At 41.7% G+C, this 16,032-nt stretch overlaps 1 protein-coding gene and 1 pseudogene across 1 annotated transcript in view; both read right to left on the bottom strand.

Moving 5' to 3' along the window:
• Positions 1-16,032, bottom strand: part of iars1 (isoleucyl-tRNA synthetase 1) — a 31,561-nt gene that overhangs the window by 15,056 nt on the left and 473 nt on the right. The window contains exons 3-18 of the mRNA XM_068742972.1: positions 15,837-15,956; positions 15,542-15,624; positions 15,161-15,278; positions 14,897-15,044; positions 12,456-12,543; positions 12,186-12,246; positions 11,857-11,952; positions 10,838-10,960; positions 7,515-7,606; positions 6,558-6,656; positions 4,548-4,674; positions 3,282-3,355; positions 2,624-2,818; positions 2,227-2,313; positions 1,360-1,443; positions 62-206 (exon numbers count right to left, since the gene is read on the bottom strand). Coding sequence (XP_068599073.1) covers positions 62-206; positions 1,360-1,443; positions 2,227-2,313; positions 2,624-2,818; positions 3,282-3,355; positions 4,548-4,674; positions 6,558-6,656; positions 7,515-7,606; positions 10,838-10,960; positions 11,857-11,952; positions 12,186-12,246; positions 12,456-12,543; positions 14,897-15,044; positions 15,161-15,278; positions 15,542-15,624; positions 15,837-15,956 — 1,740 coding nt within the window. The remainder of the gene's footprint in view (positions 1-61; positions 207-1,359; positions 1,444-2,226; positions 2,314-2,623; positions 2,819-3,281; positions 3,356-4,547; positions 4,675-6,557; positions 6,657-7,514; positions 7,607-10,837; positions 10,961-11,856; positions 11,953-12,185; positions 12,247-12,455; positions 12,544-14,896; positions 15,045-15,160; positions 15,279-15,541; positions 15,625-15,836; positions 15,957-16,032) is intronic.
• On the bottom strand, positions 8,426-10,116 carry LOC137898921 (vimentin pseudogene; annotated as a pseudogene).

Genomic DNA, 16,032 nt, shown 5'->3' with positions numbered 1-16,032 from the left:
TAAAAATATTGTAGGAGTTGAGCAAAAAAAAAAAACATTCAATCTGTTCACGACCATGTACCTTCTGTAACCTTTGCACGTTCTGCACCAGGAAGCGGTACGCATTATACCAAGGCAGGAAGACATCCTTCAACACATCTCGCACCCCTTCCTCCTTGAACCGCAGGTTCTCTGCTCTCACTACAGGAGAGTTGATGAGGTACAGTCTAAAAAGAGAAATCACAAAGGACTTGCTGAATGGCAGGATTGATTGCAGAATGAGAACAAGCCCTGCATGCACACTTCATCGTTGAAATGTGCACATAGGGAATATATGAGTGGTGAGGCTATACGCCGCGAGTAAGTGGCATGCCACAAAAAATAGTTATAGTTATTTGTAGTCATATTTAAAAAAAATATTTACAGGACAATGAAAATAAAATAAAAAACAATAATCCATCCATTTTCTTCCGCTTTTCAAGTCACAGGAGTTACTGGAGCCTATCCCAGCTTACTATGGGTGAGAGGCGGGGCCACACAGAGAGACAACCATTCATGCACACACACTCACACACTTGGAGTGACCAATCCACCTAATATTGCATGTTTTTGGAGGTGGGAGGAAACCAGAGAACATACAAATTACGGCACAGATAGGACTCGAACCAGGTACCTTTTTGCTACGAGGCGACAGCGCAAACCACTACGCCACCACAATAATGTATATTAGCATAATAGTGCATAGAGGAAACAGTGCACATAGTATACAAACTAGTCACAAAAGGTTCTAATGATGATTCTGGAAGCAAGCTAATAAGATGTAACATGCAATGGACCATGAGTGACCATAAATGCAGTAAAAACGCAGCATAGGGAACCATCTGCTCACCAAACAATTTAACTTGGCACCCTTCAACAATTCAAGGTAAAGATGGTTAACACTTCAAAGTCAATATAATTTTATTAATTAATATTTATTTTTGTAAAACCTGAGCACCGTAACAGCTAGCTTAAGACACATAAGACACATTTTGTTTACGAAACCATATGCTCACAAACTATGTGAGCATATGGTGCAACTGTATAGAGCTTTATTCATTAGGCCATATGTCCATGGAACTCTCACTGCTTTGGGCAAAGGACCGAATATGTGAGGCAAAGACATGTATGCATGTGTGTGAGCAGTATGCCTGACTGTGAGTATCCTGAATGTAGGACTCTGTTGTCTGCTGTCTATTCAAGAGAAATAGCAATTCAAATATTTTAAAACCCAAGCTTGCTGAAGATACAAGGTCGGGTAAGACACAGAATCCTGCCACCGGCACTCATGCCTTAGAAACGCTCACTCACACCCGTTTCACAAGGAAGCACAGATCTGACCTGAGGGCATCAGCTCCATAGTTCTGCACTATCACTCCTGGATCTGGGTAGTTTTTCTTGCGTTTGCTCATCTTCTGTCCATCGCTGCAGGAATGAGACAGGCAAAGGCATTAATGCACGCATGCACAAAAGTGCATGTTAGAAAGCATGCACTTGGTATTCAAATGAGTCCTTCCAGGTCAGCAGGCCTGTGAGCACAGTGCTGCATTTAGAGCCTGGAGTGGAGGACAAGTAGTTCTATTGTAGAGCACTTCTCATGGCTAAATCCGGCAGCAAACAAGGACACTGATCACAAGAAAAAGCCTACCAACAAGGATGACTGAACATAAGAATATAAGTATTATCAAAGGCAGAAAATAAAAATAAAATGCTTAAAAATATGTTTGAAATGAGAAAAAGAATAGGTTTGACATTATTTTGTATTTTTCTTGCCATCAACCAGTTGTTTTAAAGACAGAAACCAAGAATGTGCTATGGGGGGGTCTGGTAAACTTTATCTTATTCTTCTGTATCATAAACCTCAAAGTGAGCACTGGCAGACGTGCTCCTTTCATTATTATGGTGACGTTAATCCTACATTTTAAATATAGTCAAGTAAAACGCATGACAAAAAAGGTTTTTTTTTTAAACTTAAACTAAATTTCCAATCTTTTTGACTTTCGTCTATGAAAACAAATTGAGCTGTTACCTCACGACACAATCAATGAAAATATAAAATATTAAGAAACAATGTCGGTTTCAGTCCTTTCGCAGCTGATTTTGTTGGGATCAAAATAACACCCACAAACAGGCCCCATGGCCTCTATCATGCCAATGAATTCTCCTTTCAAATGAAAGAAACAAGCGGATGGCAGGTCTCTGTCTCACCTAGCAAGTACCAAGCCGTTAACAATGACATTCTTGAAGGGAGGTTTACCAAACAGAGCTGTGGAGAGCACCAACAGGGTGTAGAACCTACATCAGGACAAAAAAAAGACAAAAGATTAGGGTGACAAGGACTGAAAATTTGAAAATGTAAGACAAAGAATAAAAAAAACAAGAAAGGTTTTCTATTTTAGTCTAGCATTGTTTATTTAACCATTATTTAATAATTATCTGTTTAATTGTAATTACTAACTCTTCCAGCACTACTCTCCTTTGCCTGACTTATTCATTGTCTACTCAAGTCGGTTCCCACAAATAACTCAGCAAGGAAAGGTCAGTTCTGTCAACCTCTTTCTATCTATCTATCTATCTATCTATCTATCATTTGTCCACAGCTTACCATCCCCTCGTCTGGTCAATGCCTTCTGCAATGAAGTCTGCAGGGAAACAGTCTTCAAACTCCTTCCTATTTTCAAAAGGGTAGTGGACCTGGGCGTAAGGCATGCTGCCGCTCTCAAACCAGCAGTCAAAAACCTCCGCGATCCGCCGCAGGGCACCCTTGCCGCACCGCGACGGGATGGTTATGCTGTCAATGCTGAGCAGGGGAAATGTGGACAGAAAAAAAAAAAAGATTTATTAAGAAAAGCATTGTTGTCTGGAAATGTTCAACCTTGGGCACTGCAAGGATTCACAGGAATATAGTGTTTTCGAAAGCAACCTAAAACAACAATTCCAGAATTTTTCAATGCTGGGAGGGCGGTTTAAGTAAAAGTGATCGGCACCCATGTTCTGATGACACCCTCTAGAATAAGGTCAGTTATGATTTCATGATTTAGGGATTAATTTACACAATTTGCTGCAGCACTCGGCCAGTCCTTGAGAAAAATCACTGTTTCTTCAGTAATGTCATTCAGAGGACAACCGAAACCGCCGTAATGCGGCAGCCAGTGTGACGCGACCAATAACACATCATGAAAAGTTAACTTGTCCTTCTGTACAGGTTTATCACAACAGACACACGGCATTGCTTTCATCTCAGTGTTTTATCAGTAACTCACCTCTCACGATGAAGATCGGTTACTTTGACTCCGGTCAACTCCTCCAGTTCAGCCATGGACCCAACACACACAACCTGACCAACAACCACAGACACACACAGCCCAGACTGAGTGACAAAACAGCATTCACAATAAATACATTCTGGAAACCACCAGGATTTAAAGTCAGTTTTACTCCCTCTAAAATGAATTTATTTGATAAGAGTCAAAGGCCCGTCAGTGCTAAAACTCATCATTCGCGTTAAAACAATAAAGCAATGCAATAAAACAAATCAAAAGTAGTCCTACTTCAATGCTCTGACTAACCTCAGCAAAGTACGTTATCTAGTTTGTGTTTAGTCTCCTTAGAGAGTTCACCTGTAGGCACTGCTCTAGTTTTACTAGAGCATCAGGTGAGATGGCCCACATACCAGAAAATGAAACACAACAAAAAGAGCAACAGAACCACAGGAAAGGCGAAGACAGACTGTAGATGGAACAAAACAAAAGAGACAGAGAGATTATACTAACAATCAGAGTGATATAGAAACGCACATAGCGACGGATGCGCGTGAGAGATTTGCTGCGGACGGGCGTGTGAGGGAGGCACAAGGGAGAGTGATTGCTCCGGAAAAAGCGGGGATGCTATTTCCAGCAAGCAGGTCGCTGGCTGTCCCTTTTTTCAGCCAGGGGACCAACGCTTTGCTTTTCAAACGCTTAAACAAGCCAATTCTGACGTGTGTATTCAGTTCAGTCTACTTCACGTAATCAGCCGGGCTTAGAACAGTTAGTTCCACAAGCTTCTGCCCCCCCCCCCCATTAATTTCCTCATACTTTATTCCCATTCCCTCTCCTGCTCCTGCCCCTCCCTAGTCACTGTTTGTCTTGAGGACCTTTGAAGTTGCCTTAACCAGCCAGAAGAGAAACCAAATAGAGCTTTATCTTTTCTTTGCTGTTAACATTAGTGAATCACCGATGTGTTGAGTTTACAGAGGCGCTCGGTAATGCCGCCTGAAGGGAGCGGACATCAACGGCCACTCCACACACACACCAAATTATGTGAATGTCAAATTCATGTGAAGAGCTGGATTTCTGCACTCTTGCAACAGACCAATCTGCTTTTAAGAGACACAGTACATTGTTCACAAAACCTATTTTTATCCTAAATACATTATTATGGAAAGGTCAACTTTTCAATTATACCTCTTCATGCTAAGCCCACATTGATTCATGAATGCTCAGAGTGCAATAGACTCATATTTGTGTGTTTTTTTATGTTTTCCTGACCTCCTCAAAGTCATCGCTGACCCAGAGAGGGATTGGCGTGCCCCAGTATCGGTTCCTCGAAACCGCCCAGTCTCGTGCATCTCTCAGCCAGTTCCCGAAGCGTTTCTCACCCACAAATTCTGGAACCCTGCAGAGACCAAGAAATATACGATGTGTTCTGGATTCTGCTATTCTTATAGAACACAGGGCATTATTTAAATCACATGGACAATCAAGTCTTCATTTAATAACCAGTTATCCTCGAAACCATTTAATCAGGAAGTCTGGAAGGTTTCCCGAAACTTTCCCCTACGTTCTAGACTTCTCAATACTCCACCGAATGAAATGAGTGATAAGGAATAGAATGTTCTGTATTTTTATCACATTTGTCCAGCACATCCATAGTAATAAAAGCAGTATGACAGAGATTTGAAATAAACTGCACTGCTTTCCTCATACACCTCACCTGTAAAGGTTAATATGGCCTTTAAGGCATCGGTATTTCGCCCTGACCGATTTCAAGCTTTAAACGACCATCAACAATCTCTTCAGTTTTTTCCTGCCCATCCTCTCTTGCTACACCAGCCCCATGTTGCTCAGGGGAACAGTGCGGGCAGAAATTGCTGTCGGGATCCACGTGCTAAGCTACAGGTCCATCAATTCTCATTTGGGGGACGCATTTCTATTCAGCCCTCTAAATATATCAATTTAATGATTCGTTTTTTCCGACCCAGTTCATCATCCCCCCCTTCCAACTCTTCGCTACCTGTAACTGATTCACGCCAAGTGTAGAATTTAAGATAGGTCTTGTGCTCCCGATGCACCGAGGAGTATATAACATGTAAGAGCGAGAGATGCTGAAGATGGATAGGCCGTGGAGACAGACTGTGGCTGCAGTGAGGATGACTGAGTGAGCACTAGAGAAAATAATGATGACACAAAATCATCTTGCTTGGGTGGTAATGTGAGGCAATTCAAAGTGCCCTTGTTTGCAATTTGAAGTCTGAAGATGACTGAAAATGGTATTTTGCACACATTTTGGGAGCCGATCATTGAGTGGTAATGCTAATAAAATGTAACCGTTTAGGCATGCCTTGGACATTCTTAAAATCAGTTTAAAAAGGTTTGAAGGCCATTCAAGAGGCCTATATTTGTCGGGCACTATAGGAAATCAAAGACCCATTATTTTTAATATTACTAGAAACACTGGAAGTTGTTTTACAACCAGTTGGGTTTAAAATTTGGGGGACGCATTTTAGGAGCATACCATTAACACCACAGGACAAGAACAATCCTCTGAGATCAGGCACCGGCGACTCAGCTTCTTGTAACTCGATTGAGTGAAGCTCCCATTGAAAGCATTCAATAATTTTGCCCTTTATTCGTTCAGACATTAAGACATTTGGAGAACACTTGGTCTGAAAGTGCTCCTTGCCCCACGTGTGTAAAGGCACACAATGAAAAAATCACTTTAAGAAAATGGTAAGGAGCACTTTACGTGCAGAGTCTTTAGGCTCGCCTCCTTAGTTAGCATGAAGTTCACATATCGGTACTGAACTATGCAAGCACTTCAGATTTTTTAAGATTATGATGATGATGATGATGATGATGATGAATATATTTATTAGATAAAGCTGGAGCTGGAGCTGAGCTGGAGCTCACGAAGAAAACCTTCAAGAGGCTAGAACTCATGTTTGAAAGTAGAGTCTAATCAAAAGGAGAGAAAAAAACACTTATTTTAGCTGGATTAAAATAATTAGATTTGAATAGGCTTAATTAAAAAGCTGTTGAAGATCATCACCCCCAGTGCACAGCCAGAAAAAGGGTGTATTATTAAAATGACAATTCATGTCCTGATTCTTGATACACACAATATATAATTGTTTTGTCGTGCCTTTAAATGTTTTGTATATCTTTGCATTCAACTCTAGATGTAAAAGGAGAGGAAGTCATTGGTAGGTAAACATAAAATCAATTTTGTAAATTCACTGTTACTCAGAATGTTAGCGCTTGATTCAACCGACAGCTTACCAGTAGCATTTGCCATTGTTGTCCAGTAGTTTATCCACCATCTGCTCCACTCGAATGAACCAGCTTGGAACGGCTTTGTAGATCAGGGGTGTGTCAGATCTAAAAGCAAATGAGCATAATGCATTAAAGAGGAGGATGCAAACCAACCCAAGGTGAGGAAAGGTAATATTCCCAACAATTGAAAAAAATATATATTTGAAATTGAGGTTCATGAAGCAAAGCATTTGTTTTGATGTTGACATTTGCAGCTCTTCATTATTTTCGATTTCTTTTAGCTAAACTTCAATAATTATTAGTTTAATGACTGAATAACTTTTCACAGTGTTGCCTCAGAAACAGCATTTTTGATGTCACCTTGCAGGTTTTCATTTGGATTAAGGCCCAGAGATGAATAAATTCAACATGATTCCTAAATTCTGGTGTGTGATAAATAAGCCTGATACCATAATATGAGAAACATCCCCACATCATCATGCTTGTGCCACCATGGTTAACTGTCTTCACAGTGTACCGTGTCCTCGAAACCCCAAAAGAACAATCTTGCATTCCTCGGTCCAAAAATGTTGTGTTATTTGGCCAATCTGCAGCATGTGTCGTTTTACATAGCCTTCTTCTAACTGTTACAGCACTCACAGGTAACTTACGACCTTCTTTGATCTCCCTGAAGCTGATCATTAGTGAAGTTTGCCATTTTGGCTGTTCCTTGATCCAGCCGAAGGGCAGGTGTTTTTTCACCGATGCACCACAGGGAGGTTTACAAGCACACGTTACTGAACACATCCTCTACCAATAAGAGACCAGCCATTATCGAAGAAGAACATGTAATATTCAATAAGTACTCCGCTAATGTCTTCGAGTTTACAATGATTTTTCCATTAAGATAGAAGGGGCCATACTAATACAAGCACAGGGCTAATACTAATGTTTACAACTTATTGAATAATGTGCATGTCTCACCTCCAGCAGAAGGGGTAACTATGTTTGTAACTGCTTACAGTGACAAGTCGACCCTTCTCCTTCAGCAACTTGATGATGTTCTTGTCAGCGTCCTGTGAAAGGAAAAAATAAGAAATAAACAATCCAAAAGGGTGATTTACAAAATGCATCTTTAAAGCGGAGTTTAATTGCAGGCTGAAAAGAAAAGACCAACGAGCTGCGCTCGTCAACTTTGTCGTCTTCTGCGTTGCAAAAGCAACAGCCCCTTACGCCTAGGATAGGCGCTCGGGGCACAACACAACACTGAAATATCGGTTATGTCTCTAATGCACGCATATGAATGTGAGCGACATCCCATTCTGAAACCATAGGATTTAATATGATGTCGGCCCACCCTTTGCAGCCGTAACAGTTCATCACTGCTTATTGGCAAACAATGCAATATGGAAAAAGCCCTAGGTCCTTTTCACACAATACTTCACCTTCATCTGAAGTGTAATTTACAGGAAGCTCATAAATGTGACTTTCCAAACCTCTTTGCAGAGAAAGGGTTTTTAAAATCTCTCAGTCAGGAGTAAACTGTGGTACGCCCTGACCCAGGCTCATTAGAACATAAAAGTACATGTGTGATGTGGAGACTCATTGGAACTCTGCCTGCAGCCCATTGAGTAACAAGAATAAATCTATTTCACCACCTTGCAAATCGGTTATAAACAAGCTGCACTGCATTACCAGAATCTCTGTCACAAAGCCTATTAATCAGCAGAGTAAGTTATAAAAAAAAACTAGTACTTTTCTGTAAAAGCTGGCCTGGTGTTGAAAACAGCAGCCCTTGGATTGGATTCGTGAAGACACCTTTTCTTTTTTTTTTTGCAAATTATTTACAGGATGAAGGAAAATTCTAAATATCAACGAAAACAATGACTTTTCAGGATCATTCATATTTTTATTAGACAGACAGACAATAGCTGGAAGGTTTCCACAAGCAGAAGAAGGAATCAAAAATAAATGCAAAAAAAGATCAATTCATTATTATTTCAGCTAGTTGGTCAAAATTAATGTCAACAGTAGTTTTGGACAATCTGGGGCATTGTTAAGGTCATTGATAACACTTAGGACACATTCTGTTTCACAGAGTTGAATTGTGGCTTAATAGTGGAACAGAAGTGTGTGTGTGTGTGCTAGGTGAACTTATTTAGTAGGTCGACACAAAAAAGCATCCACAGAGATTCAGTATTATTTTGGTAGCAGTAGTAAAGCATATTTGAGAAATTGGCACTTGTATGGGAAACATTTATGTGCCCCCTTCGAGTAAGGAGAGGAACAGAGGGAATGAATAGGCAAGATAAGGAATTATGTTCTAATACAATGAGATGATCTCTCCTTTCCACAATGCTCTGCTGATCTTCTCTCTGCTCCACCAAACTTGCAGCTCCTTTCCTCCAAGGCATTTAGACATCTTTAGCTATTCCAAGCCTGTGCTCCTCCCCTTCCAGCAGCTTCCTGTAGGTGGCGATCTCCGCGTCCAGCTTTAACTTAATGTGCAGCAGTTCCTGATAATCTTGGAGATACTTGGTCATCTCTAATTTGGTTTCACACAGTTGGGTCTCCAATTGAGCAATGACATCCCCGAGGCTTCCCACCTTGTCGATGTGGGACACCTCCATGTCATCCAGCTGATGCTGCAGCGCTGCATTACGCGCTCTAAGGCCATCGATTTGGTTCTGCAGGTCAGTCACTTGGTTGTGGAAGGACGTGATCTCGTCTTTCATGGTCTTCATTTGGGTCTCATTTTTGCCAGCATGCACCTTGAGTGTGTCAAACTTGCCCTTGTACCACTTCTCAGCTTCTTGAACATTGCGGGAGGCAACAGCTTCTATCTCTGCACGCATGTTGCGGAGATAAGCAGCCAGGTCGGGACGATTGCCATCCAGCTCTGCAGTAATCTTTGAGTCTTCAATTTGCTTCATGATGTCAGCCACCTCTTCATCGTGCAGCTTCTTGAGAAACTCGATCTCAGTCACCAGTTGCTCTATGCGCTTCTCCAAATCGGCCTTCTGCAGTGTGGCATTGTCGACATCCTGACGAAACTCACTCAGAATCATCTCTGCCTCCTCTTTGAGGGCCAGCTCCTCCTCCAGCTTTAGTCTCCACACGTCAACCTCTTCCTCCACGTAGCCTCGTTCGATATCAGCTGCACCTTTCTCATTGGTCAGGGCCTCAATCAGCTCTCGCACCTCCTTGAACTTAAGCTCGTATTCTTCTCCAATGCCCGTGGCACCTCCCTTGTAGCGGCTTTGCAATTCAGCCAGCTCAGCATGAAGAACAGCATTTCTTTGCTCTAGTGCCTGGACCTTGTCAATGTATCCTGCAAACCTAACATTGAGTTCTTGCATCTCCTCCTTCTCGTTAGCGTGGTGCTGATGTATCTCCGTACCCAGCTCGACGGCAGTGCTGCGATAACCAGAGCGTCCTCGGCTGTCGTATGAGGATCCACGGCACCGGGAAGGCGATGGGCTCTGAACCCTAATTTTGCCACTAGAGCCGCTCACCTGCAGGCTCTTCTGGGTGTAAGACGCAGCCCTCATGTTGAGCACAAAGAGAGCTCGTGTTTCTCTCGACAGAAGGCTTCCCCGGCTCTCTTGACTTCACTTCAAGTGGCTGGCTGTGTGGCAACTGAGTCTCCCTCAGATCACCTCTAAGTTTTTATACAGAAACAAAGAATGTCTCAGACAGTCTTGAAACTCATGTTCGGTAGAACATTTTTCAAAAGTGGATTATGACGGACTATCAGTGAACTGTAGGTGCATGTTCTTTATTAGCTAACGCTGTACTGTTATTGCCTGGTGGGTCAGGTCCACTCCCTGGCTTTAGTGCGAGGATGTGAAATAGTGATCAGATCAAGTATGACTGCTATTTTTCACCCACTAACCATAGCTAATGAGGCTGGGTGTGACAGGGAGGATGAGTGGACCCAGTGAACTGGTAAACAGTAACAACAGTGCTCTGGAGGCAAGTTGCCTTACACAACGGGGCGTAATTGCTCCAATGCCGATTTCCTCAGCATCACTAAACTATTCATTCGTCATGTGGAAAAATAACCCCCCTCCTGAAAAGAATAAGAGATTCATAATCTCCTTTCATTCTAAAAATCATTGAAAGGATTAATTTATGAACATGAAAAGAATAATTCCAAAAATATGCCATTTTTTCTCATATAAACATGAAAGAAGATTGAGAGCCCAAGGATGTGAGAAATGCTATCCTGTGTATCATACTACTGGCTCTCGCCAGGGCCAGAATGCTAACCAAATCCATCTATGAACGCTTGATGTGTCACTCACTTTGACATACTGTCCCGCAAAGTCAGTGACCTCTGAAGTGAAGCAGCCCGAGGCGTCCACAGGGCAGATAGGAGCCTGGTCCCGCTGGATGATGTTAAATTCTGTGCACACCCTGTGATCATCCTACGGAGACAATATATAGAAATGGTTTAAATTCAAATTGGAGCTGAAATGATCATTTGATTATTCAATTAGTTGATTGACAGAAAACTAATAAATTGAGAAAGCCTTTCTTGCACAAGTCAGTAATGTAAATAATTGTTAATTATAGCGCTGAAAATAACCAAGTCACTATTTTATTAATCCAATTTTGATTCTGTGAGATCAAAGTAAATGACATGCTTTTGATTTTACCTCCATGCAGTGAATCATTACTTTAACTTGTGATGGATAAAACATTTTGGAAACAAGTTTAGAAATATGCCCAAGATTCCATGTGTAAGTGTGTGTGTACGTAAACACACTCCACTGGTATGTGACAGCTATGTGTGAAAGCTCTGAATTGCCCAGCTCTTTATGTATTTTATATTCACATACCCTGTCAAGATTCGAGATGGACGGTTCACAAGGCCATTTCACATCTCGTCATAACATGAAATGTGAAAATGTAATGCACTTCACCTCACACTACATCTTGAGAGTAAATGCATGCGTCTCACAGGACTTCAGCAGCTAATCAACGTGACCGTGGTCACTATATAACAGACGTGCACTCAAATAAGGACTGATCGGGGACCGATCGCCAAAGAAATGGCCACCGAGTGCCTTCACAGCTGGCTCCATCCATTTGCCCTCGACAAAGTGCTCTAACCTATTAGCCATTTCCCAGTACCTTTGATGGAATATACTGTTGGACTCTACACTATAGGAACAATTTCATCATCATAAAAGTATGTTGTTTTTTTACTTTGTTAAAAGTGTTGCAAAAATCATAGAATTCTCATAGCTGTAATATTTTTTTTTTGTTCCCCTGACATAAAATGATAATTAATATAACAATTGAAATAACGGTCGCTCACAGCTCCAAAGTAAGGTGCCTGGTGGACGACCCCGGTGCCCTCTTCCTCTCTGACGTAGTTATCCACCACCACCTGGAATGCGCCTTCCTCCCCGCGCTGAAGTGAGACACAGAGAATCAGATGAAGGGTGTGTGTGGTGTGTGTGTGTGTGTGCAAGCAGCAAACGAAATAGAGCCGAGGGTAAAAGAGATAAAAAGACCGATTCAGAGAACATCAGCCAAGATGCCATATTGCAATTAACAGGTAATTAAACTGAGACTTCGAGCAGTCTTGACAAAAAAAAAAGGGAAATTGATTAAAAACTAGGAGCTAGAACAGAGTCTACAAACCTCGGCAAAGTACGAGAAGAGAGGCTTGTATTTTTTTCCTTTCAGCGTCTTGCCAGGGAATCTAGAACAAAAAGTTCTCATTTCATTATCTGGAAAGCAGCTTCCGTGGGCTCCAAACTTGTAAACAGACTGCTTCGCTCTTTAGATTAGATACAAGCGCAGTCGGACTGAGACTGAAGAAAATATAGGCAGGTGTCGGCACAAACGCTTTCCCTGAGGCACAGGTCAATTTGCGTGCTTCGTTCGTGTCTTTGGATCTGGTGTACTTACTTGTCCAGGACAGTGTACTCGCTCTCCGACTTAAACAGAGCACAGAGCCGGGCCTCCATCATGATGTAGGTCTTGTCTGTGGTGTTATCTGAGAGATGAACAGAAATAAATAAATAAATATGAATACTTTCTCAATGCACTTTATATACAAATAGATGTACAAATACACACACACACTTCATATTTACAAGTCCTTGAATTTCGGCAATAATATTAGTGCGTATGACAATAAAGTATATCTCTATGTTTGAATCCTTGACTTGTAGCCATTAACACGCTACTGTAGCATTGACCTTTGGCTGTCATTCTAATCAGCTCATCTCGGAGTGGAGTCAGAGTGGATGTCGGTGCTTCAGGTTATGATATGTCCTCAAAATGTTACTGACATATCACGATCACAAAAACTGGATGCACAAACAACAAGAAAGCACGTCCCAAGGTAAGGATGTCTCACAAGCATTAAAAGAAATCAGAGTAAATACATGTGGATTAAATAATAACAGGAACTGATATTAAAAATATTCAATTACTCCTGCTGTGTTGTACAATGAAGACATAAAGGCAAAGAAAATTAAAATGATGAGCCAGTATGACAATCAAATGAGATAAATATGTATTTATAATACAACTGTGGCATATTTTGACCAAGGTCTACACATTATGTTTGCACCTTTGATCTGTGCAGCTTTTATGCCTCACAGGGATGGCGCTACTGGTCAATATGATGTGGAATGACTGTTTGGAATGGTCTTGGTTTCATTAAAAATCCATCATCTAAATAGTACCAGCAGAATGATTTGTGTAACTGACCTGAATTTTAAATAACATATAAATCATTCTCCAAATCCAGGTATCAAGTCATCTCGCTCCAGGTGTTTTGCTGAACCTCATGTCTTGCTTCATGATAATACAGTCAGTCATAAAGTCAAGGTCAGGGTAGGACTCCATCGTGTAGCAACAACCGTTCAACCAGGAAACAAGCTTATCGAGAAGCTGGATAACTGCCTGACATTTTTGGAGAGTGAACCCTAGTGGGAAAACTAGCCAATCGAGGATTTTAGGAAAAATTACTGGAGGGGAGAGGTTGACAACAAGGACAACAATTGTGAAGAAGGTGAAAACTAATGGCCTGAGACAGACAGAAAAAGAGCGAGCAGAGGGCAGCATCAATAAAATATGCTTCTTCTCCCACAGTGATGTGACTAAACAACTGCACAGCTCAGACCTGCTGCAGCTGACAGCCCTCAACCCAAACAGCTCCAAAGGCAGCCAGAGAAAAAGACAAAGTAAGACAGAGCGATGGCAAATAGGAACAACATTGGACAACAAACAGAAATAGGTTGATATTGAACGCAAAAACGACAGAGAGCAATAATATGGATGAATGACAGACAGAAAGAGAGAGAGCGATATTGAGTCTGTACAAAAAAAATTAAATAAAACGACATTCATTGGTATTCTAAGGCGGTCTCCCATGCAGCACATCACAGGCAGCGCAGATTACATGACAGACTGTGCTTCAACAGTGCCCCCTGCAGGATCACAGATGTCATGGCAGACAGGAATGAATCTAGGTCATTCTTTAAATTAACACCAGTTGTCTCTCAGAGGAACCAAAACCACACAGCAGGATGGTAACTTAAACACGAGTCACCTTTCCATTTATATATGAACGAGTTAAGTGCGCTTGGAGCGCTCGGCCATCTAGCTTCAGCAGCTGAAAGCAAAAATACTGCTTGAAGGCCGGCTCGTATCTCGGAACGCTCGTACGTCGCAGGTATTACTGTAATCTTTTTTGTTTCTATTTTCTGAGAGGCCAAAGTGACATCTTGCAGTTGTTTAATCATGAATGGAAAATAAATGGCAAGTGTCAAATCTTTAAATTCAAGAAGTGTGTACCAATTTAATCAATCGTTCAGTGTGTGAATCCAAATCTAAATGTAGCAATCTGATTTTACATGAGGCGAGTCTCCAATTCCTTAGAGGAGAGATAATAGCAAATTTACAGTGAAGAATTCAGCCTGGGCATCAAGTTACCGCTCAGAAATGGGAAGCATCTGATAACAGATAAACAAGTTACGGTTCCCAGCCAGCCACTCATCTCATTCCATTAGCTAGCACTTAGCTAAAGGCTGCAAAGACCTCGCTGCAGCCAGCAACTATTAATTTGTTCTCGCAAACATGAGCGCCAATAAAAAAATAACTAAAGTAGATAATATTTGGATAAAACATTCCACATCTACAAGACTTGCAGGGAAGTATTCGGTCCCAGTCAGCACGTTGGCGATTGTTTAGAATCGGCAATTCCTTTTTTTTTTTTTTATTCCAGTCAACCACTGGAAAAACAAAAACCTTCCATTCGTATATCCGTGCACCCTGTATGTAATCAGAGTGAAATACGCGATGGAACATAGCAGCTTGCGTAAAGGTTTGCCTCTCACCTTTGACCATCACATATGAGAACTCCGGGTTAACACAGAGGGCCAAGTTGCTCGGTAGAGTCCACGGTGTGGTCGTCCAGGCAATGAAAGACACGTCCTCGTTCTCAATCAACGGGAAGTTGACGATCACTGATGGGTCTTGAACATCCTGCAGACAATAACGAACATCAATTTTGACATTTAATATCAAAGCATCCGAGGAGTGCAGCTCGTTCCTCGTACGCATGTTCAAAATGCCGTGAGAGGATTTCCATATGTGCCGACCTTGTAGTTCTGGTGGGACTCAAAGTTGGACAGTGGGGTGTTGCAGGCAGTGGAGAAAGGCATGACTTTGACACCTCGGTAAACCAGACCTTTATCATACAGTTGTCTGAACACCCACCTGAATGATCGGAACATTAAAAACAAAAAACACACACACACACACACACTTAAAGAGGAGCATCAAACTGTATACAACAGGACGGAGTTGTGACTCCCCCTGGTTTAAATCACTGTCAGCATTTCCTCTAGGTTTGGGAGGCACACATGGTGTAGCCACAACCTTACCTGTAATGGTGGACTGAGTGTTTCGTATAGTCTGATTAATATAAACATATGCAAATGAAATACAGACTCAGGCTCTTTTTAAATTGACATTCTTACCAGACACTCTCCATGAACCATGGATACAGAGTCTTGTAGTCATTTCTGAAGTCAATCCACCTTCCCATTCGGATTACTGAAATCTGGGAAGAAAAAGAGAGAGCCAAACAAACTTCAGCATTGCAACTCCTTCGAGCACCATCTTTAGGTCCGTTTTAAGACGCGAGGATGCCAAAGTAACAGAGAAGCAGCGTTCATATTGTGCCGTTCTCAGGCCAGACATGCACGAACAACAAGCCAATCTAGTCACTCAATTATGATCAGAAGGATCAGAAGAGCGATATCGTCTGCGCACCTCCCACTCCTTGGAGTATCTCATCACAATGTTTCTGCACTGCTTGTTATACTCGGCAATGCCCATTTTGGCCACATCATCAGGTCCTTTGATACCAAGAGTTTTGTCAATTTCATACTCCTGCAGAGACACACAGAACGCAAGACACAGACGCAGATTAATCTGGTACTCTATGCAGGTTTATGGGAAAAAAAAT

Source organism: Brachionichthys hirsutus, chromosome 8 (genome assembly GCF_040956055.1).
Source record: "Brachionichthys hirsutus isolate HB-005 chromosome 8, CSIRO-AGI_Bhir_v1, whole genome shotgun sequence".
Lineage (NCBI taxonomy): Eukaryota > Metazoa > Chordata > Actinopteri > Lophiiformes > Brachionichthyidae > Brachionichthys > Brachionichthys hirsutus.
This window is presented reverse-complemented; position numbering and strand designations above follow the sequence as displayed.